The sequence below is a fragment of the Necator americanus genome, chromosome X (assembly GCF_031761385.1).
Source record: "Necator americanus strain Aroian chromosome X, whole genome shotgun sequence".
NCBI classification, from domain to species: Eukaryota; Metazoa; Nematoda; class Chromadorea; order Rhabditida; family Ancylostomatidae; genus Necator; species Necator americanus.
The window spans coordinates 8,177,631-8,201,794 of NC_087376.1; the positions used below are offsets into that span (position 1 = coordinate 8,177,631).

At 37.8% G+C, this 24,164-nt stretch overlaps 2 protein-coding genes across 2 annotated transcripts; both read right to left on the reverse strand.

The window, feature by feature from the left end:
- Positions 1-247: 247 nt before the first annotated feature.
- RB195_021824 (uncharacterized protein) lies at positions 248-4,700 on the reverse strand (the record flags this gene model as incomplete). Its single annotated transcript, XM_064208732.1, has 7 exons — positions 248-393; positions 487-549; positions 608-701; positions 1,247-1,530; positions 1,621-1,813; positions 4,454-4,566; positions 4,628-4,700. 7 exons carry the CDS (start codon positions 4,698-4,700, stop codon positions 248-250), a joined length of 966 nt encoding a protein of 321 aa, XP_064064613.1.
- A 6,762-nt stretch (positions 4,701-11,462) lies between these two features.
- RB195_021825 (uncharacterized protein) lies at positions 11,463-22,771 on the reverse strand (the record flags this gene model as incomplete). The annotated part of the gene is made up of 15 exons (XM_064208733.1): positions 11,463-11,596; positions 12,965-13,051; positions 13,164-13,230; positions 13,346-13,420; positions 13,488-13,564; positions 13,678-13,774; positions 15,428-15,565; positions 15,647-15,711; positions 17,134-17,218; positions 17,293-17,360; positions 18,159-18,296; positions 18,366-18,523; positions 19,033-19,147; positions 19,422-19,532; positions 22,711-22,771. 15 exons carry the CDS (start codon positions 22,769-22,771, stop codon positions 11,463-11,465), a joined length of 1,476 nt encoding a protein of 491 aa, XP_064064614.1.
- Positions 22,772-24,164: the final 1,393 nt, after the last annotated feature.

Sequence of the window (24,164 nt, forward strand, 5' to 3'; positions counted from 1 at the left end):
TGACCAATGATGTACAGATATGTTGCTCTTGCCGTCATTCCATCCAGCAAAAAAAGAGATATGATTGTATCCTAGGGAAGCAAATTGGCTTGTAAGTAGTGAGCTGAGTAGGAATGGATTGCAACGAATTTTTGGCATGAGCTCCACTTGAGCATACGTTAGTAATGGGAATGTTTATGCGAGATGATATTGCGAGGAACGGAATTGAAGATGAAAAGTGTATGCCTATATATGTACAGAAAATAATTTAATATCCAGGAGCAGTCCGTGGTGGAGGGCAATGAGTACATGGTCCAGCTAATCCACGTTTTCCAGCAATGCCTGGAGGACCAGGTAGTCCTGGTCGACCAGGAAGACCTGGTAAACCGTCATCACCAGGAGGTCCAGGAGGTCCTTGAATAACAAAATTTATGAATGCAATTACTAAACATTCCTGTCCCCATGGAAATAAAATCTGGAAGATGTCCATACGTATCAAAAACATACCCGGGAAACCAGGTCCACCGGGCTGTCCTTCTTTTCCAGCAGGTCCAACAGGTCCAGGGGGTCCTGAAGACGTATACGTATAAAGCATGCTGGCGTGCGTGTATTATAGAGTATAACTAACCAGGAATACCAGGTTCTCCGGGAGGTCCTGGTTTTTCAATAGCAACTCCATCAGGACCGCCTTCTCCTTGGGGACCAGGGGCACCGGGTGGTCCCTGAAATGGTTCTCATATAAAAAGTCACTGGCGTATCAATCCACTTGGGATGCGCCAACGCGTTTTACTGGAATTCGTAATCGTTGGGGTTTTTGGAACGCGTGCTGGCCTATACAATGACTTGCGGGGGCCAGCCGATGATCCAGTCAGTGTTTTTATCCTCCCAGACAAGTCTGGTACCAATTTATCGACCCCGGAGGGATAAAAGGCTTCGTGAGCACAAGGGCGGATTCGAACCCTCGACCGTATGGCTACAACGGACCTGCGCCACATCCACCCTGGTTCTCATATATCCCGAGTTGAAATGAATGCAGTCACAAGTATAGCGCTATCATTAAAAGGATTAAAACATGAACGACGCATTTAACAAAAATAAAAGAAATGATGTAAAGCAAAAAAGTAATAAATTGTTAAAATAGCATGTTTTTGTCGACATTTCAAATCCACGTTTTGGAGTGCTGAAGCGACGACGAACAAGATGATTAAAAAAAGCCGTAACCGACTGGAATAACAAAAGTACATTGAAAAGTATTTTGTGAACGAACCGGGTCTCCTGGGGGTCCTGGTGGACCCGGAGGTCCTCGAAGTCCACCATCTGCATCAGTTCCAGGGTTTCCTTGTCTTCCAGGAGCGCCTTTCGGGCCAGGTTCACCAACAGGACCAGGTGGTCCAGCTGGACAATCGAAGCAGAAGTTACGCGGTTGCATACTGCCTTCTACGGCATCTTTTCCATCCCGACCATTTTCACCTGGAGCACCGTCAACACCATCCTTCCCGTCATTACCATTGGGACCTGGAGCACCCGGTGCGCCTATTCCACATCCGCAACCTGCAAGTGGATCATCGTTTGTGAAACACATTTTTGATTTATTGTGTTAAAAACAACAAGTTGTTTGAGATTCCCCTGAGGATCACTAACACTGCACGTTGCTATCCTGGACTGAGGAATCGCTTTTTGCTGTCTGTCCTTCGACGTATTCGCGGAGGCGTGCAGACTTGTAACTTCCATAACTTGCTGTATATCCGCTATACGTATCCCTTGGAACCCTTTGCTTAGAGTCGTGAGAACGTGAGACTTTCGTTACATGTTGCCAGAGGGAGCCAGACCGCGACTGAAACATATTCAAAGTGAGTTTGTCGTTGGAAAGTAAAATCCTGGCACATTTTTCCCATTTCACCTCAGCTACACTTATAGAATCATAGAAAACGCTTGTGGCCGGCTTCGAATGTGTTCAAGTGGGTGGGCGTCGTGCGCTGCCAATAAGAGAGAAAGGGAGTACAAATGTGTCAAAGTAAAGACGATGCGTTGCGGTTGGGTGTTGCGTACAAGCAGCTGAACACATCCCCAGGTCATTACGCATTTTAAAAAAATTTGCTTTAGTTTTTTGGTAAGAGTACGGGTGAATAAGTGTGAGTAACAGTGGTCTCCTTTTAAATAGACGCTGTTTGAGTCTAGAACTCAAAAATTGAGGTATCAACTAGGCTGATGATGTAAATTGTTCGCGCTCTTTTATCCCCTCATCATAAAAAACCGTGTTACATTAAAGAGGATGGAAATTGGCAAACAAAAAAAAAAACAAAAACAAACAAAAAAAACAAACACAAAACAAAAAGTAAACAGGCACAGAAATATCTTCTTACACCAAAATAGGAAAAAAAAAAATGAAAAAAAGACAATTAGATCTTGCGATATCGGTCAATATGCGCAATCTGCAGAATTTTAAAATGCGAGTAAAACGTTCACAAAATTCTACATAAGATTTGTCTATTTAGTGATCTTCCTACTGCATACTGAGTCTTCAGGGAAAAAAATAGAAAAGAGAACGTATTCATTGAAGCAAAGAGACACACAAACGCATATGTAGTCAGCGAAGATGTTCAACCGGAACAACTCGATGCGTCCGCAGCGCGGTACGCATTGCATCATTTCCCTTCCTTGCCGTGACCATATCGCATCTGCTCGGTTCAACGACGACTACAGTAAAAAGAAAGAACAAAAAATACTTAAAAAAACAATCACAAAAAGTCGAAGTAAGGATGAATAGGATAACACGTGGTGGCCGAACGTTCCGGCACACTATTTTCTACAAGGAGTTTGGTTGGAGCGCGCCAGCCTTCTGCACACGCCGCACTTTCCGGACCGTTTTTATGGACAATTAAGGCGAAATGGACGGAACCACCCTCCCTCCATAATCTACTATGCCGTATACGAATACTCCACCTGAAAAACCACCTCAGATTCGTGGGGTGATGCCTTTAATCGCAATATTTCACGTATCTCTGCTGAATTTTTAAAACGTTACTTGGGAGAATCTGACGTCTACGAGCACGGTATTCTTATCAAGAAATGTTACAACCTGACAGGACTCCATTTCAGTTTACTTCTAATTTGCTTCGGCTTGCTTAGCAACAACGACTCGAGAATTTTTTAAGTACTTTTATCTAAGAGTTAAAAGTAAACGTTTGGTTTCTGTTGTAACCCTTATTGCTGTTGATACGTTTTCTCTACGCTTCCTTTGTCGCTGCTGAACTTTGGTAAATGTTGTTCCACCTCGAACGAGGTCATCCAGTTATGTAACACATTTCTTTTCAGGAAACTCTAGGAAGTGAACTTGGTGTTCTTTAGTCCTTAGCATCTCAAATAGTCCTAAAGAATAGAATAAGTAGAGGAATATTATAACTCTGACCATAAATCATTATGGATTGATGTATGTAATCGATAGTAAGGGGTGGGGAATGCATTTTAGCCAAAAAGGATTATTTTAAATGAGTAGATTGGTGACGTTTTAGGATTTTATAACACAGTAACATGGGCTTATTGTCACATGACCAATAGGAGTGGAATTGAAGTTGAAACGTTGAGCTGACGGACTAAGAGAGTAAAGTCTGTAGAAGTAACGTAAAATCCTTTCGTTAAGGAAGTTGAGGGAAATTCTGTCGGATGTTTTCGATTCAATATTGTTTGAAGTTCTGCAAGCGGCTGCGCTCAAAATGAGGTTCTGGTTTGAATCGCGGTGGGACCTTTAAACATTTCTGCATCTCGCTGCACCAAACGAAGGTCCCGCCTCGATCGCAACCTCCTACGCAACTGTACCGGTCTTCAAGTAATTTCACAACTGACTATAGTTGAGCTTGCGTTGAGTGGGAATTCTCATTCATAGTCGGCGCTGAGTATGTTCGTGCGGGTTAGGCGTGAGGCGTGTTTGATTGCGGCAGGGAGGTAGTGTTTGTCCAGCAGATAAAAAGGAAAACTTGCAGTAGACTCATCGCACCACAAGGTTGAACAAAATCGGCATCTACTATGTACATGAAAAATTGTTCCTTGTATTATTTTCTTTTTTCATTTCAAATGAGGTAGATTAAAGTTTCGCGTTACAATTCGTTGTAATATTAAAATTGAAAAGTTCCATTAAAATTATGGATGTAGAATGGCCGAAGCGTTACATTTCTTTGCGGAAGATCTGGGCGCCGAACCTCTTTAAAATTGCTCTATCAATTCGTCTTCATAAATAACTGCCGCCAATCTCTTATTATATTAAGGCTGCAGCTGTAGATGACAGTTCTAGACGACGATACCTCATTAGCTGGTTCTTCCCCTTTTCCACTACCGTCACCATCACACAATTCAGAGCCAGTTCTACGCATTCCATCACATCTTTTGTTATCATAGCCGTAAAGAGATTTTCTTTTCGTTATGGGACAGAAAACATCGAGGAGAAAAAAATCGTGCTAGACAAGAAATCCATTCTCACTTTGCAGTAATCGACTTCATTCTGTAGAAGTGTTTGTACATGTTGTACATAGTTGTATATTAAGGGAACGGCAAGCACACATACAAATGCAGCTACCACGGACATTGCAACACCTGAAGACGAAATTGAAATTAATAGTGCATAAAATTTAGCAAAATCAAAGGAAGACTACACCTGCTACAGCAAGCGATTTTAGCCGATCAGCTTCCGCAAGCAGTTGAGCTTCCCGTTCCTTTTCCATACCCATCGAAAAATGAGAAAAATAACACTCAACAACATTTTTGCGAAGAAAATTTCAAAAATTGAACAAGAATGTTCTGATTGAAAACGTCGAAAATGAATGGGGAAGAGAAGAAAGATGAGAGATGGACGCGTAAAATCAAATGGGAATCGATGGACGAATTGGAGAAAGGTGGATGCGCATGCTAAAGTAGCCGTGAACTCAGGCGCTCGGCAATCCGATATTTCGCAAGCCGGTCGAATGGATAGTGTCAGTCGAATGCGCATCCTCACAGCATGCTGCTTAGCTAAACGTGTATTCGGCAATACCCTGACTAGACCTATTCGTGAGCTATATCGCTGCTTGAATGAAATATTATCGCTATCAAAATTCCCGGTTTGTGAAATCAGCCGAAAAATTCCTGTTTCTTTCGGGAAGATTTTTTTCTCGACATTGCGCGTATCAACTCTGATGACGCAGGATGACGGCGACTAAGTGCTAAGTAAATCCATTAAATTGGAAACGAGTTCAAGTCTACCGTTTGTTCCTGTTTTATTTCTCTATTTCTGTGTCCTAACTACATGTTTTTTGATCACGGGGATCAACTATTGGATGTTGCTAGGATAAACATGTTATTGCTTAATTTTGACTAGCATGTACCAAAAGGAATAAAAAGACGAGGTGTACAGTAATCATCCATATAAGGTGGTATTGCAAAAACTGACTTTTTTTCTCTGAAATTTGCAAACGTTGGGAATTGATAACGTAACCTCACCATGAAACATGTTTCCAAACTGACAAAAAATTTCTTGGTTACTAATTTTTTATGGGTTTGGAATACCTGTTTCTCTGTACAAAATCTGTAAACCTACGTATTAGGGATGCAAATAAGTTTTGTTGATTGTAGGAAGGATGGCGTTACTAGCATTAAGTCGCGTCGGACTATCCTGTGACTATACTCACGTTAAAGCGTTATATAAAAATTAGCATATGTCATTTTCTTGAAGCGTGAACAATCTACTTTCTTTGTTCTCTAACCATGTAAACCATTGAGCCAACAAAGCACAATTTGCGGGAAGCGCTGCTTTTTTTGTTTTAATTTGAAGAAAAATGCAGTTGATGGACATCGATTGCTGTATGAAGCATATGGGAACATGCTCCATCAAGGAACACAGGAGAACTAATTCCAGCGTTTTAAAAGTACCAATTTTGAAACTAGTGACAAAGAACGCGAAAGGAGCGCATCTGGTGAAATCAGCTCGAAGTGATGTACTACGAGCTACTCCATCGTTACTATCCCATCACTGAGGAACGTCTCCAACAAAAATTAATGCAATTGAGCCGAACTGAAAGTTCAAAGGCGCCCAGTACGCCAAAAAAACATGACAAAGTGATCTTCAACACGACAACGCTCGGCCACATGTTGCAAAAATTGTCGAGGAAATTTGGCAGGTGCATCAATAGGATGTCTTATCCCATCCGCTGTATTCACCAGACATTGTTCCTTCCGACTACCATTTGTCCCGGTCGATGACCAGGATCGCCTGGATGAGCTGCGCTTCACTTCTCACGAAGAAGCCAAAAATTCAGTCGATTCTTGGATCGCCTCAAAAGAAGAGGAAGTTTTTCAACGCGGAATTCCTATGCTGCCTGAAGGATGGCGAAAAGTCGTGGCTAGCGATGCACAATACGCTACATAAAACATATTGTACTAATTTCTCTGAATAAAGCTTCAAAGTTACAAAAAAAAAACCCTCAAAACTTATTTATACCCCCAATATAATCAAATGGGAGCACAATCAGTGCACTAGGATGAAGGAATTTGTTTCGAGGGAAAGGGGATGGTTTGAGGAATTCGTTATCCAACATCATCGAAAAAATGTTTCGTAATAAAACATCAATAAAATGAATAATATCTCTAAATAGCGCTGGTTTTCAACATTATCCTAGTATGAACCGGAGCTGTACAGAATTTTTCTCAATTCGCTGGTCAAAAGAGCACGTTGTTTCTGATAACAAAAAGCGATACCATCAGTCCATGGATGTTCAAGAGATTGAAGTGGAATTTGCCAAAGTTGTATGAAGGTATTTCACAATTTTTTGCTGATTTGTTTTCCCGCAACATTTTCATTTTATACGTCGATGTTCCAGCTCACTTCACAGCTTTTCCCTTTTTGAAGAAAAAATCTCTTTACTTGACCCACTTGAAGTAATTGAAACACTAGATTCAGTAAGAACAGGAATTAGTTCCTACATTTTATGGTAAATACGGTTTCACATTGATGTACATATTACGCAAATACACATCTTTAGAGTAATTTTTATGGACTCTACTACAATCCGAAAACAATAACTATCTTATTTTTAAGATCTGAAGAGAAATTTTAACCTATGGGGTGAGGGAAACAAATTTTTAGGATTAAGAATACTTCGTAGAAGTCATAGAACTTTTCCTATACCATCCTTTTTGGCTAAAAACAGCAAGTTTACCACGGGCATTTTCTGCGAAAAATGAAAGAAGGAAGACCAAAAACATAATAAATGTCACAAAAAACACTTCAGGAAGTTTAAACCGTACAGAATTGTTCGAAAATACTCGAAGTACTGGCAGTGGGCTCTTTTCAACGAATGTTCATGAGCAGACCTTTAAAAATTGCATTTTATTTTGTACGAAAAGTTCTTAACATGCTGCCGCTTCTTCAAAATTTAAAAGCTATCGAGTTACCGAAAGTATTCAGGAAACAGATGAGGTAAGAAATGTATTCTGAAATAGACTGACAGATTATACGACGACCCAACACGATATACATCTGAGTTTTGATTGCGAACAAGATTTGCATTGACACAAATTAAATCCACCAGATTCTCGTGAAGGTGTTCGGATGACAGAGATCGTTCAAGGATTATGCAATACGCTCTATGGCTAATCATAATAAGAGAATATACTTCCTGTTGGCGATCGGCTATTATGATGAGATATGGGACAGAACTGTAGGAGGATATGATTGGCTTACAATGATAGGGCGTTGAATGTGGATGAGATAGCGTAATCGAGACCGGTCGATCATCATCGCAAAACAAGCGCTTCTTTTAGGATTCACGACCACCTGCTCCTCCTCCTCCTCCTCCTAAATGTTCCCCTTAACTCGGACTTGAAATGCATCATTACCTTCGGTAATGTTTGCATATGTATATTTACGCTAAGGTGATGACCTCGTTAGATATTTTCGAAAAAGAAGTTATTACTAGATATTAGCCGTATTAGACGAGAAACCACAATTATTCTCCTCATAATTGCATAATTTGCAAACATTTGACTTCATTTCATGGATTCGCACTTTAGGAGGTGCTCGTATCGTTTCCCCCCGATCTCACCACCCCTCTCGGGAACACTTCACCAACTTCCGCTAAGGGTAATGCTACCCTTCTCTTCCACTAATATTTATTTAGTGAGCGGCCATCAGTCCGGTAAAGCAACTTGAGATTCTGAAAAGAGAAGCAATCGGGTTAATTGTATGGACAAACAGGTCAGTGGATGTCCGTGTCCAGATTCAGTATAGAAAAATTTAGAAATTTTAAAATCCAGAAATGTGCGAGGCACTGCCTAGTATGTTTTTATCCAGACTTCTTCAAAAGAGGACCTTATCACCGCAGGTCGACTTATTAAAATCATGGTCTTTTACATAACTTTGAAATAATCGTCATTTGTCTTTCCTCTGGAATCTTTGAAAAAAAAAACTGAACGATGAGGGAGAGTTTTTTAAGGTGAAGAAATAAGGACATTTTGAGTGGGAATTCTGTCCGGTGTTTCCTAGGTAATTATCAGAACGGTGACGTTAACTGAAAATAATAATAAGATTCAACGCGCAATTGAAAGGATGATTTTTAAAAAGTATAGTATAGTAATAATATACTTGTTACTAATCACAAGTAATGAATGTATGTAACAATATGAGACAAAATGTGGTGGTCAAAGTAATAAAAATAAATATAGTCGAAATTATCACTTAAAAAATCGAGCTCTAATAATTGACGGTACACTAAAAAAGGAAAATAGTGCTTTTCGGGAATCGCTTTCAATTGTAACACTGTTATTGTACATAGTAAGTATACTCTTAGATCTCAATATAAAACAAATTCCATCCTATTTAATTTCAATAGATTTCCCCGTAGTTCTATCCGTTTTTAAGAGATGAATTTTGATTTGCGTTGCTGACTGAGAAAATTGTTATGCACTTTATGCATACTTGAGAAAAATACTTGAGGAAAAAAGGAATTTTTTTTTCAAAAATAAAAAACAGGTGGGCATATATGCATAGGTATTGTCGTTGCAACATTGATACAGATTTACGTTACGATTCGTATGGATAGAAATTCCTTATCCGTAATGTTTGAGAATAAAATGTGTATTTTCTTCCTGGCAACATTTTAACGAATTTTCAAGAATTGTACAGTTCCCGCTCCACACATATACGTCTGTCAGCATTTTCTCTGGACAACATCCGAGGAGGAGACAAAAAAAAGCACATTAGAAACGACTGTGACGTTTCGTTCACGTCTTTCTTCAACGATTTTCGTTTTCGGCGCAGCTGCTCGTACGGCACATTGACGGGGAAAAAAAAGTTGCGTACTTACAAGATCGAGCAGCCTCGCCTCTTTGTGAAAATACTTATGATTAAAATAACATTGAAAAAGGAATCATTATATAAACTAATTCAAATCACTCAATTAAATCATTATAAAAAAAAAAACTTTTTAGTGGTACTGTCCGTTTGTACGCCCGTTGACGAAAGGGAATAATTTCCAAACCTCCAAGAAGGAGCTAAAAAAAGGAACCGCATATTACACACAGAAACATGTTGCATTTTAAGAGGATCAACTAAGATCGCTGACTTATAAGCTGTGTCTCGCGATTTCTTGGTTATTTCCAGAAAACTGAATTCTGTACCTCGTCTACAAATTGGAAAAAAGAACATTTGGAAAATCACGTGAACACTGTTCCTAACAGAAAGAAATATAGATGAAAGCCGCCGCTAGCATCAGCATCTCCTCAAATCTTCTTCTTTTCCAGTGATTTGGATTTGCTTCAAATTATTTCGCATCATTGTATCGATTTCATCCCAGGCTTATATGTGTCACTCTCCTTCTAGCTTATTTTTCTCAAATTATATAGATATTTTCTTAGTATATAAATGACATTCATATGTATGTATATTTTTGTATATTTTATATGTATGTATATTATTATTTGAAAGTAAAATAGATAACACATAAAAAAAAACTCAACATTAATTGAGAAATGTCAGGTGCGTCAGAACGAGGTGTATCTTACAGAATTGTCTGCAGGCGTAATTTGTTGTATAAATTGAGAACAAACCGCATTCAATCGGTTTTTTTTTATGTTTTAATTTCTTGCATCATTGATTGATCAAACATTTATGTTTTAAGTCTAAAAAACAAATGTTGACCGATTGAAATCTTTCACAGTGCTCATCCTAAAGAAACCTCCAGTTTATTTTCACATCACTGAGTCGACGAGTCAACAACTCGAGTTCTCAACGCTGCGGCGGCAACCGTTCTCACATCTGTAGATCGTTTCGGCGCTTTGTATGTCTTTGTTAAACAGACATGTGAATAGCGTGGCCATGTTACGAGTCAACTCCAGCTGACTATCGATGTAGTCAGGATTTCAAAATGGTGTCAAATTCTTTCAAGAATTCATTTTTGAAGCTGAGAAAGAGAGAATAGACGATACGAAAGTGCTTGAAGTTGCTTAAAATAGTGACCAAAATATTTGTTGTATGACTCAAATAATTATTAGTTGATCACATTGAGGTATAATTAAGTAAATCTATATTAGTCTACTAATTAAGACAACTACATTTACGAGAAATCCAGGATCATACTCAAAATCCCATTTATAGATCATATTATTTTGTGTGGTTATTTGTCAACGAACACAACATTTTAGTATGAAAAAATATTGTTTGGTTGAAAAAGGAGGGCATCAGTTTAAACTAGGATATTTATTTGCTACTCAAAAACTCTAGTCGAGATTTATGTCTATAGCAACATGAGCTGAAAAAAAAAAGAAAGGAAGAGAGTAACATGAAAGGAGCAAGAAGAAAAAAAAAGTTGATTTAGCAGTTTCACATTATGTACTGGATATGAACAAGAAGAGATTCTTTTCTTTTTTTAAATGATTTTTGTTCAATTTGAGAACTGCAATTATAAATTATAGACTGCAATTTTTAAGGAAATAGCACTAAATTTCCATGGAAATTTGTCCCACCGGATGATTGTGGCGCTATACGCCTTCGAACGGGGCACAGCAGGGAGAAGACCGAATTTCTGCGTCGAGATATCTTTGTGACAGACGCGTCGCGCTCACTAGGCTGAACATGTTCGCCGGCGACTTTAAATTTACACTTTATGCAAAATTCATTTATACAAGTACTATGCATTTTAGATTACAGTTCTCTGAACATAAATATTGAGAAAATAAAGTTTATTACTTGAATATTAGACATCATTTATTGCACCAAATTATAATACATATTTAATAAAGTGAAATGAACGTAATCGAACCATGACTTCATTGAAGATCACCTAAGAGCAAATATGAGCAGCACATATTGAAGAGAAAACAAATACTTTCATCTGACGTCATTGACACTGCCAGTACGTATTGCAACCGTAACGCTTTCAAACAACACCTACACAGAAACGAGAAATGGCACAAAATCGAGGATCGTAGTCCTGAGAAGAGGTGTGAGAAATCGTAACGGTTTAGTAGTTGAGGTTAAGTGTGATGAGGATGGTGACCAGAATAAGAGACCATGATGAAACACTTCGTGATGAGGATAGCTCTTGTTTAATGGAGATATCCTCGTTCGTTGTTGCTCGTAGTATTACAGCAGGACCTAGAAAGTAAATAATGAGTCAAAAAATTCCTAGAGGTCCTGCAGAGAATAGAGTAACACAAATCGTTCCTACAGAACCTAGTAAAGAAATGATGCAGCGAAAAATTTCTGCAATATTTGTGATAATATGATAACGCTAAGGAAAATACGTGAAAATTACATTTTCGTCACTTCCCACCAGATAAGTGTGGACTTCTCGTGAATTCTCGAGATTCTCACAACTTGAATCTTTGCCTCTCTCTTCAATGAATTTCTTATGGAAGTCTGAAGGATGTCGATTTTTTATTCGAACGCTCCTAGTTTGCTGCCGTAAAATTGATTTGATAGTTAAAATATATTTTTAGTCATCGTGAGATTAAGGAATTTCGGGATCAACTCACATTTTCTGGAAATTCTTTACATTTATGATCTAAACATTTTTTTCTACAATATCCTTAAGTTCCTAATCTTCGAAAGCTAGAGCAAGTTTCGAATTTGTGCTACCACTTTTTTCAAAATGATTTGTGTTCCGACTCCGTGTTCGAATCTTGGATACGTACGTTTCACTGAGATGAATGAACAGTTTCTCGTCTTCTTAGAAGATTCCTAAAGAATGCGAGATCATGGATAGGGGTGAAGTAAAGCGATACGATCAATGTTCTGGTCTTCATGTCGTTTTCATACTTCGACGATTGCGTGACATGCGAAATAGAAACGTCAATGGTTTGTGCGAGGGGAAAACTGTGTCATGTGAATTAAAACTGAATGCAAATAATGTTTTTACCAAATAATAATGAGCCGAGAATAGAGAATACTAGAAAACGCAAATAAAGCATTTGGAATGAAGTGCTTTCTTTAATAAATAAAAACATGCTTTGGTAAGAGTTCCGGATTGATAATTACTACTCTGGTTTTCTTCTTGAATTTATAGAGTTATTCGCCGCACTGAGGTCTATTGTTAATACCACTTATTAACGATCCACAGTCACTTAATCTGAACTACTAGAAATCCTAACTTATAAACAGCGGGAAATCTTAGGGAAACCATTTTAAATCTGAAGAAACAACTAGAAATGAAACAACATATTAATTTCCGCATGTGCAGGAACGGGAAAAATTTAATAGGCAACACAAAAAAAAATGGTTGAAAAACAAAAAGCTCTTCTCCTAAACGAATTTTTAACCTCTTCTCGATTCCTTTATTTTTTTTGTGAATGATTTGCAGTCAACACTGTACTTAACCGATCGACCGTATACCGCTTCGATTACGGCAGAGTAACGGGAAGAGACAGTGTGTCGCGAACAGCGGAAGAGCGCGAGCAGAGGCAGAGGCGTCGCGAACATTCAGCTGAACAAATTCGGCATCAACTATGCCTTGACTGGACGTACCTTCTCCTGCTTCACTAAATTGTCGAATTTTGAAAATATATTCAGATGCTTGCAGAAGTCCCGTGATTTGGTACAGTCCAGAGGAACCTAAAATCTTATGGGGAAGTGAACAGAAAAAAATTCTCCTAAAACTATTTTTTGAAAAAAATAGTGGAAAAGATTTCGTCGTGGAGGAAGATTATGTGAAAGTATTCCTCACTTTTAGGCCGTTTGTGTTTGATTCCATGCTCATTCCAAAAAGTGTCGCTTATGCTATCCGCGTCTTCCTAGAATTAGAAAACAATTTTGAAAGAAAATAACAATTTTTTAAAATCTATTATCGAAAACAACAGTGCACAAAACCGAAAATATAAAGTGGAATAGCAAATTTTTTGAAAATACCTCGAGCTTTTCATCGACAATAGATTTCCTCATATAGTCGATTTCAACCACTTTTATTGGTAGCTCACCCTCTTCCTGGAAATAAATAGCACATGTGCGCTTTGAGAATCCATGAATATTCTAGTTCACAAGTGATAGTTACCTCTTTATTTTCGATTTTCCACGTGATCGTATGTTTCTTTACGTTATATAGTGTAACTTTTGGCTCGGATGGGGGATCTTTAAGAGTTTTTAGTATATTATTTGTTTTATTTATTTCTTTTCATATTTATACATTTATCTACTTCTATATTTTGTTTATTGATATTTATCGTAGTAAATATGTGCCTTACTGGTTTCTTTTAGATGAATAGTCATTGTATTTTTGGCTTTTCCATTGTTGACCTCACATCGGTATTCGTCCAAGTCGTCTTCGTCTACGTTGAATATCTAGAATAATCAAGTTGTTTATTATTATTATAACATTTATTTGCTCTTACCATTATTGCTGTCATTTTTTGTTTTTAATTTTATTACTGCTCTTATTGTAGCAGATTTCGCTGGAAAAAGTTTGGAAAAAGAACATGTCTTTAACGATGACAAAGGCAATGTATATGTTAAGAATTTAGAGTTGTGGATTGTTAAGAATTTAGAATTGTGGATTAAAAAGAGGAAGGAAACGAGGATTTTTACAGGGACTCCATGCTGAATATTGTGTACTTTCGTTCTACTTTCCTGAAACCAATACCTTACAGTCTTGGATGTTGCATAACTCAAATTATGTTGTCTTACTTTCCTAACTGCTACAGTAGCCAATAGAAGAAAGATCGATATTATTGAGCACAAGGATGAGACCTAGTGTAAAAGAAACATGAAAAGAAACAAAAAACATGATTTTAAGATTACCATGCGATTCAAAGTGCATCCCGGCAGCATCTCGGAACACTCAATACAAACAGCTAATCTAGTTTACGACATAAAAACCTACGAACATATGGAATCTAAATATTGAAACGCGAAAAAAAAACTGCAAAAAATAGTAGAAAGCTAGCCTGCAAATTTTAAATTATTCTTTGGAAACAAAACAAACTGTAAAAGCACATATTACTCTTCTAGATTATAAAAATTTATCTACGTTACAATAGTTTTTTAATCAACGACAATCAAACAATTTTCCTGAAGAAGTAAATGAAATTAAGTGGATAGAAGTGACTTCAGGACAACTTGGGCAAACAAAACGCGGATTCAATTCTCCAGGTTACCAAAAAAAAGTTGGATTTGGAAAGAGTTTCTTTACCTCTCCTCTTCACCTCCCCTTTTCGTCTCTAGTCTTTCTCATTTAAAGAAGCGTAGCGCTCAAATCGGAACAACGTCAAATGTGAGGATTGTCGTAGTGTGTTATAATTATTTTAAAAAACACCAGGGCATTTTTCGAATGATTTCTATCCAGTGTTCAATCTAAGGGAACACTTTGATGATTTTTTAAACTTTTTTTGAATATTTAGTTTTTCAAACGTATCGCGTGGTTTTTTAAACGTATTGCATAGTTAAAAAATCCTAGAAAATTTCAGGTAAAAACTAAGCTTTTTTAAAGCGCTGGAACTTTTCTTTCAGCAGAATTTTTTTGTTGTTTACATCCTCCTTCAAACTGGTAGTGAGCTGTTGCCTGAAGTTGACCACCATGACAATAACAATTCTGGAGTTCAGTTTGGTGAATATTTTGCCTGAGCCAATTTCGATTCAGAGAATCCACCATAGCAATGCCATAAAAAATTATGTATATACAGAGCTGTACATTTACAGAGAGTTTTTTCAATACCTAGGAAATGTAATTTTTAGATTTGAAAATTTTCTGAACTAGTCTCTCAAAAAAGCAGTCCTTAGTAGGAAGTGTAGGAAGATAAAGGGGAAAGAAAATGATTATTGTTGTCCTACTTGTTTATTGCTTATTTACTACGAACATGGATAAACTTCATGTTGGAGCCATCGCAGTCATTTTCTACATACAACTGACTACCTTTTCAATTTCACTTTTGTTAGTTCATTCTATTTTTTTTCTCAACGATGGTCGAATGCATCTGTGGGACATTTCTAGAGAATTACCTTTAACGTTGCTTTTTTGTGATCTTTATCCATGGAAAGATCGTATTTTGTTGGATCATTCAATTCGTTGCCGCCACGATAAAAAGTGAAGAGAATTGCAGGAGGATTCGAAGCAGCAACCGGACAAATTAGTTCCACCTATAAAAATAGTAGTGCACCAGAATAAAACATGAATTACGTTCCGTTACGAAGGTAATTCTTCTTTTACAAATCACTAACCTCACGAGATTTGTCATCAACAATGGTGTACTGATCAACTGATAATTTTTCAAATTCGGGTTTATCTGAAAAGTTAAAATTTATTCTCTTTTCTGGATATACTACTACCGGAGCGGTCAGTTTTTTTCAGAAAATTGAGCCAGTTCTGTAGATAATGCATCATGCGGAACTCAAGAAATCACACTTAAATTTGCATTGGATTACCAATGTCCTTCAAAACCAAGTATCGGAAAAAAAATTCCATAGAACTGCTGTGGATCTCGTTCGAGATTTACTTCACTGTTAAACTTGAAAAATTCCCAGAGGGATGAAAGATGTATGGATGTACAAAAATCTTAGATACATCCGGACGGCCCATTAACTTTACGAAACAAGAACGGTGAAAAGTCTTAATCCTTTTTTGTCTACACTTTTTCGCTGAAACAAATATTAGTGATAAACTCTACATTCTACGAAGAAGTACCATGAATTTATCCTGACAACATAATCCCTACTCTTTTTGATCTTGTTACTTAAATTATTAGCGTTGAGGGATGCGAGTGACAAAAAAAAACAGATAAACAACTACAGGAACTGTACTACTATCTAGTATTTTAGTTAGTTACTGTATAAGTTGCTGAATTTTACATTTGGGATTTTGTGTTGCATTATTTTACAAACATTTCATCCTTTATAGTTTTGTAATCATTATCTATAATTGTGACTTAATTAACTGACTTATAATGAATTGTGATTAACTTACTTAATTGACTGTGAGTTGTTTTTTTTACTGTATTTCTTTATTTGCACTCTTTTGCATTGATATCTTATTTCAAAGCAATGTTACGATACCGTTGCCAACAGAAATAAATTTTCAGACTATAACAAACATTTCTGAATTGTTTTCGACGTAGAAGAGGATTCGTTCGGCTGTTAGACTAACTATATTTCTGCAAATCTAATCGGATGGAGGATCTCATGCAAAATAGTTTGAGGCAACAACTATTCCAGGACAATGTGTTTCAAGTTGAACCAGTTGAACCTTATCAAAGAGTTGGTTCTCTACACAGTTCCTTGAGCTCTAGCGAAGTGTGACTAACTGTTGTTCGAATCATTAGTGAAAAAAATTTTCAAAAAATTAAAAATCAAAAAAAAGTTTTTCAAAATTTCACAAATGTAAGAGTTTTTTTTCCCTTCTTCTTTTTTTGTGCAAAGTATTATTCACTAAGTGGTCGGAAGACATGCATAAGGAGATTTTAGGATATCTACGTTTTTTTTTAAGAATTTTAGTTTTTTTATGCGACCTTCATTCATTTTTTTATGCGAGACCAAATAACTGCCCGTCCGAAAAACGAGGAGTGCACGACCAAAGAGATCTCTGCGCTGCGGGATTTCTTGCGCCCTTACTCTGCTAGACAAGGCAATAAATCTCCGGATGACGATTCTTATCGATGTGCAAGGATAATAAATAGCCATTGCATGCACGCATGTACAATCTATTCACTCACACCACACATCGATATTCACTTCACGCCTGTCGATAATAGGAAGTTCATCCTTGCCATAGGATTCAATATGAACACAGCTAATTTTCTGGAAGACGTAATTTTACGAAATAATGGTTTGAATATAGCAAAATAGAGAATCTTTGGAATTCTACAACACACCTTTCCGTCATATTCCTTTGTAAGACGTTCAACGGTCACTTCTTTTCCAGCAATCGTGAACATGTTCCCTGGAATTGAAAAAAGGTTAGACGGGAAACCGATCACAGTTTAAAAAAGAATCAAAACTTGAGGTGAAAGCTTTCTCAACATTCAGTCTGATTAAATAAGTATTAAATAATCCTAGGTTTTTTTCGGGTTCATGAAGTTATCGCTTTTTGAGAGTAGCTCAAAACGAAAACGGATAGAAGCGAGTGTCTCTTAACACAAATTTGACGGGTGTTCCCACCTTTCCCTTCGAGAATTTCCTCGAAAAAAAAAACCTCCGAGGAAAATCCCTCCTGGGGAATAGAAAAATTAAGAGATTACGGGTTTTCAACTCACGGAAAGCTTAATTCTTTAGCGACACACTGTTATAATTTTTTGAGTAAGTGCCTATTGAAATCAAACAATGAATAATCAGCTGTAAATTAGAGATGAGGTGAGTGAGGTGATAGGAATAACAAGGTTATAAATCCTGAGAGGCTTCTTCATTCAGAGAATCTACTGACATCAGAGATCAACACATTTATCACTAAAATAGTGGAAATTTTCGTAATCCTTGGTGTGTTTGGGTAGTGGGGTCAGACTACTCATTAATTATTGCGATTAATCGTTATGAAACGCCAAAGATATTCCGATGAAATCGACAGTTCTCCTAAAATGCTTTCCGTTCTGCCTGGATCCGTACATCAGGTCAAAGGAATGCAGCGACGACTTTCACACTTCAAAATGAACCCCTCAGGAGAGGAAACCTTTTTTTTATACATAGCTTACAAAAATGCAAGTTGAACGAAGAAAAGGAGAGAACACAAGGGACGATCCCTCACCGTCAAGTATTTCACCCTCATTATCCGTTATTGTTATTTGATGTTCATCATCATCATCGTTCACACCACAGTCAATTGTTAAAGGTTCACCAAGGAGTGCTCCGGCCGAGTGCGATTCGTCATTCCATCGAATCTCGTCTGGAATACAGATCCATTTGATCCATGATGTATCGGGAAAGTTACCACTGATTACTGCTAGTAACTCACTTAAAACTATAACTTTCACATTTCTTGAATAGACGTTTCCAGCAAGATTTCGTGCACGACACTCATATGTTCCCTCATCTCGTTTATGAATTGCAGTGAAGTGTAAATTTTTCTTTTTATGTCGTGTGCCATGCTCCAAGAGACCAGTAGTGAATATACTGTAATATGATTTCTGAGCTACTTATCCGTAAGATCACCCTCATAGCTTCCTCGACTAAAATGGAAAGCATTGAGCGGAAATACAAGCCTATGCAAACATCCGGATGCGATATGTGTATCAGTACGTTATCGACCCGAAAAAGAGCTAACATGAAACCAACATCGAGAGGACACCTGATTAAATAATCCTCTTCACTACAGATTTATCCATGACCGTTTGGTGTATTCTCGATTGCAAAACTATTCGCGGAAAAATTGTTTGGAATGTAGAATCAATGCTTGCATGACGGCTTGGATGATTCAGAGATCGCAAAACGACACAAAGAGACCATGGAATGAGCTCTTTCTCTCTCTTTCTCGGATGTTGCGTGTGAGAGAACAAAATAAAAGCGAACAGCTGATAGAAAGTAGAAGAAAAATGTCTTTTCAATACGAATTACTATTAGCAGAGGCCTAAATTCTTGAACAAGTAATGAAATCCACAAGAAAAAAACCCAAGTCAGCTCACCTGGACGAACTACTTCCGTCAATAATTTTACTAGCACCTTTTTTATGCCATTGAAGATCAGAAATATCAGCGATATCATCCCTTCCGTAAACACATTCAACCATAAGTGGTTTTCCTAAAAAATAATCGATAGTGTTTCCATAGCTGGCATTATATTTTTGGGAACAGTCCTGCATAAGGGGAAAAGAAAAAGTAAACGATACGAGAGAATTGATGGTGAACAATCATTGTACTTTTAAAATGTATGCACAATAGCGCATAGAAATAACATTTTTATTTGCATTTATGCCTTGAAGTTTTATGAACGATAAAAAATGCTTTATTCATACATATATACAGGAAATGTGCCAAATTATTAAGCCATAAAAAGATTTAAATAGCCACATTACCTTGTCGTAAAATCAATGTGTTTTCTGGATCTAAGTGTTTTGAAGCCAATTTGATTGGATTATGGTGTTCATCATCAGAATCAACGTCGTCATAGGGATATTCTGGATGTCCTAAAACTTTAATTAGAAATCGGTTATTCTACTGATCTTGTTAGATGTTTATTTATTTCTCAATCTCCTTGTTGATATATTTATTCATAAACATGCACTAAAGGTGAACTAAAAAGGGGAACCTAGCTTTCATCCAAATCAAACAGGATTTAATTTTATACAATTTTTTTCACATCTCTAGTTAAGCGATGGATCAAGTTTTAAACCAGCCGTTCAATTTTATCAAGATTTAATTTTTAATCCAATTTTTTCTCTGCAATTCAGCAATAGAAGAAAGAGCCGTTAGGAGCTATTGGGTAGCTTAAATAAACACTTGTAAGATTAAGAATGTGGTTATTCCAGAAGGCAATAATCCTTACGGGTAACTTCCGTAATGAAAAAGTTTTTTCCAGGAAAATGTGCATCATTTTATACACGTTGGATTAGGTTTTGCTCCTTCATCGCATCTTCAATTCGTAATTATCTATTACATTCATAGAGCTAGTGGGAAAATGGGTTCGCTAACTGCTTCGATGCTGGAATCCTCCCACGCCAGGATATGCGATATGAAATTGATAATGATGTTGCTCGTATTCAACACTCCCGACTAATGCATCATATAATACGGAATATCTGAGTCCTTTTGACGTTTAGATTCCGCTAAAATTCGGATCAATTTGCCACCCAGAATATCGGATCTCGTCACATAATTAAGGGTTTTTGTCGTCGAAGTCCTTGAGAGATTTGACGATCTGTTATGCGGCCGCTAATTAAGGTAACAAAGAAATGTTTTGGCGTTCGTACTAATCGAGTACGATTTCGGATCCCTTCTGCTTTGTGGATCACTCGACAGTCATCCGCTAAGGCTGTTTGGTGTCGTATGAAATTTATTCATTCAGTATATTTGTTGAACACAGGAGGAGGTAGGAGGGTGGATAGCGATGCTTGTGAGTGCTCTTGACTTCTCACCTCTGCTGCTGTGGGGCTGCGCACAGCTCTCTAACCGTGTTTGAGAGTCGGCTGCAGATGCTACGTATTTGCTGCTTTCTCGCAAACAGCACACTTGACTCCTTTTCCTATGTCTCCGAATGTCATCCGAAACCAATCCATAGAATTTGCATAAAATTGGGATGACTACGGAAAGATTACAACGAGCAGCATATTAGCAAACCTTTGAAAAACTACCGCTTAAAGTTTTACCGCTTCTAATCGGGATCCCATTGTGATGCTCATCGGAACAGGCAGGGAAGGAGGATGCTGTCCAGGGAAGGACTGCGGCATATGGCAACGATTATAGCGCTTACGTAATACGTCTACAGATGGTTGGTACAATGAACGGTATTTGTTTGGTCACATATTGTGAGTGTGTTAACTTTTCACGCCACACTCACACACGTTTCAACGCGACAGTTTTTCGAACGCAATATGAAACATTCCGGAAGGATCGATTTTTTCTCGTGTAGTTTCAGCAAAATAAAAAAAATCTATGATGTTCGATGCTCATCATTTGGGCTTAGAATTGCGGCTCGGACGATGACATAGTAGAAGCTAAGTAGGACATTTATTGAGTACACGACAGATTTATATGTTCATTTCTCTCCCTCTCCGCTCTCGGTTCGATACGCACACTAAGAGCAAGCTCAGGAAATTTGCATATTACTAGAGAGCCTAGCAATACGTCGTCATCGGAATATCACGCAAACGCAAGCAACCCATTGAACACACTGGAAATGTGTCCTCACCACCTATTAGCACAAGGATTGGAACGTAAGACGCTAAAACCTCCCTGCAACCCCTTATAGACTCAGAAACTCCACGTCATTCAGCTAGTCGAGTCACGCAATGTACGAAAAATGAAGTGAGTGCACATAAAGAGGAGTTGTTGCCGATACGAAATTGTGTGTGAAACCAGCTTGAATTCCCTGATCGCAATTGTAATGCGTGGGCTCATAGCAAAAAAAATTTACTAATCTACCACAAAAAAAACCGCCCAACTAAAACCGTTCAACAATAGAGCTGATTGTCGCTATGCGTTGTCGGAGCGTTTTCAAATAAGCGGCGGGCGCCAACAAAAGAGCTGTTTTTTTTTCTGAACTCGTAACCTCGGAAAAGATTCCATGCTCTCATCGACAGCTGCTAGTTAGCATTGAATCTAATGAAATCAGGCCCAAGTTCTAGAGCAGTGACACACGCCTGCACACTCAATTCGGACCTCAACATCGATTTCAGCGAAGAAAGATTGGGTGGAAGTACAATAAATAATCTACGTCTGCTATTCCTTTCAAAGGGTTTTTTTTACGAGATCTATAAATTATAGACGAATGTTCAGTTCTCGATGACGAGAATTGGCTCGTTTTCACGTGAATCGATATAACAAACTCATATTGCAGAATTTGTAATAGATTCGTAGATAATAGACGAAATTTATGGGTCGAAGAGAAGCTCCCTGATAATAAATATGATTGGAGAACTGTAAGGATGTTATGTGGAGGGAGCTGCTTACACATGTTGAGACAATGGATAGAACGGCGATGTACAGAGATGGGCAAACAGATTGGCCTTTGAACGCCACCTTGAGTCTACATCGAACCTCATAGCGTTAACATCAACCTTGACTGGGAACCCTTCGGAGGGTTGTTCTTTTAAACGGTGAGAAAGGAAATCTCTCTCATTTTTTTTAGTCATTCCTATATAGGATGTCACATTTTTCTTCGAGATATCCAAAGAGTATCGACTTTACTTTCTCGTCAGACGCCAGAGTATGTGACTAAAAAGGGGCTATTAGTGAACGACGCTCCAGCCCCCCTCGAGGATTCCCCATCCAACAAGTCCATTCGCAATTTCACTACTAAATTACGCTCATGTGATGATAGTTAGGGATGTTTAACTATTACATTATGATCACTATTCACAATAAATATTGAGGCGGCAAATGTTTGTGGCCGAGTTCTAATAACAAATAATCTGTTCTATTTTTCCAGTAAGGCAAAAAAAACGGAGTAAGAATTCTTAGCGCTATCGAAGAATGGTTAGAATAAAGCAAACAAAAGGATAACCATTCAAGTGAATTTTTAAAAGATATGAAAGAAGAAAACTCCTTCTTTTTTTACGATCATCTATATTGACTTAATGGAAATTTGGCAAGGAGCAGTAGAAAAGAAAAACAATGAAAAAAAATACTTTAGAAAAAAAAACCAACTTGCAGAGGCAAACGTGAGAAGACTATTCAGCAACAGATAGACGAATAGTACTTGACTCATCCTAAATTGATTTTAAAAAAATACTTAGCGAATAATATTTAATTAGAATACTGCGGTAAGCGGTTGTATGTATGCTTATGGTGTTTGGAAGGGGGTAGGAGTGAGAGGAGAGCGTGGTGCCCCTCTCTTCTCCCCGCCCATCGCATACAATACTCGGATAAACACTCTCTCGTCTCTTTTCCTTCCTTAAAATTCACTTTTAAAAGTCTTAGAAAAGGAAGAAAATGGTACGAGATGTTGTGCACATAGAAGTATTGACGGACATTGTGGGCATTGTTTGAGGAGACAAAGAAGGTAGGTAAAAGCAGTGGTCCTAGGATGAAAACTTATGTGAGAGTTAATGACAAATCGGTAATAAAGAAACCAGACAAACATAACTTTAACCTCAGATCAGCTTTGACGTTTTTAACATTTTTTTGAAGAAAAAATTATTTTTCAGTTCTGGTAGGAACTTCACCCACAAAATGATAATCGATGGATCCGATACTTCCTTTGAAATATTTTCCTGAAATTCGTAATTGCTGGTTTTAACGTCTTAAATCCGTGGATGCAAGCTCTACTATATGAGGAGCTTTTGCACATCCTATTATGCTATGGTGATAAATTATTAATTTATACACATACTCATTTGTCGTATTCTATAGATGCACTACTTTCCCAAAAGCCCAGGCAACGATCCGGCAAAGACAGGTTTCAGGATAATATTATCCTAATATTGTCGATGTGAGGAATAATTCATGAGGCAGAGTAGCAGATGTGAGTTCGAAAGTGCACTTTAAGGAAAGGAACGAGAACAAAAAATGAAAACAAAGCGGAATTAACTCAAAAAACGGCCAGACAGAGCTTTTCCTAACGAATGAGGATGCGTCTCCTCACTAATCGGCGCATAAAAGGAACTGATTCAGCACATTTGTTCGTATTTCCGCTTTTGTACTCGACCTATTATTGAGGCCACAATTTGTAGCCGACAAATGAGCCTTCGTCTTGACTATGGTTAGTCACCTGGCGTGTTCCGTTGTTCCGTCAATTACCTGAACGATAATCAACAACGTGAAAAGGAGGTAACTGCTGCTAAGGTCAGTTAGAACCATTGTTAGAGTTGGATGTGCATAAAAAACCCATATATTTGCTGCTGAAAAACATTTGATGAGAAGTATATTCGATTAATAATTAATGGAGGATTTACGGTTTTTAAAACACAGGATTGGTGGATTATACGAAAGGACACGAGGGAGGTTCCGTCCATTCCAATTGCCAAAAACGGCCCGGACGGCCCGCACAGAGGCGCCCCAATCGAACCCTTACAAGGGGCCCAAAACGAATGAAGCCGTATTTTCCGGGCCGTATTTCGGCAATGAAATGGACGGATCACCCCCCGTAGTCCCCATCCTTA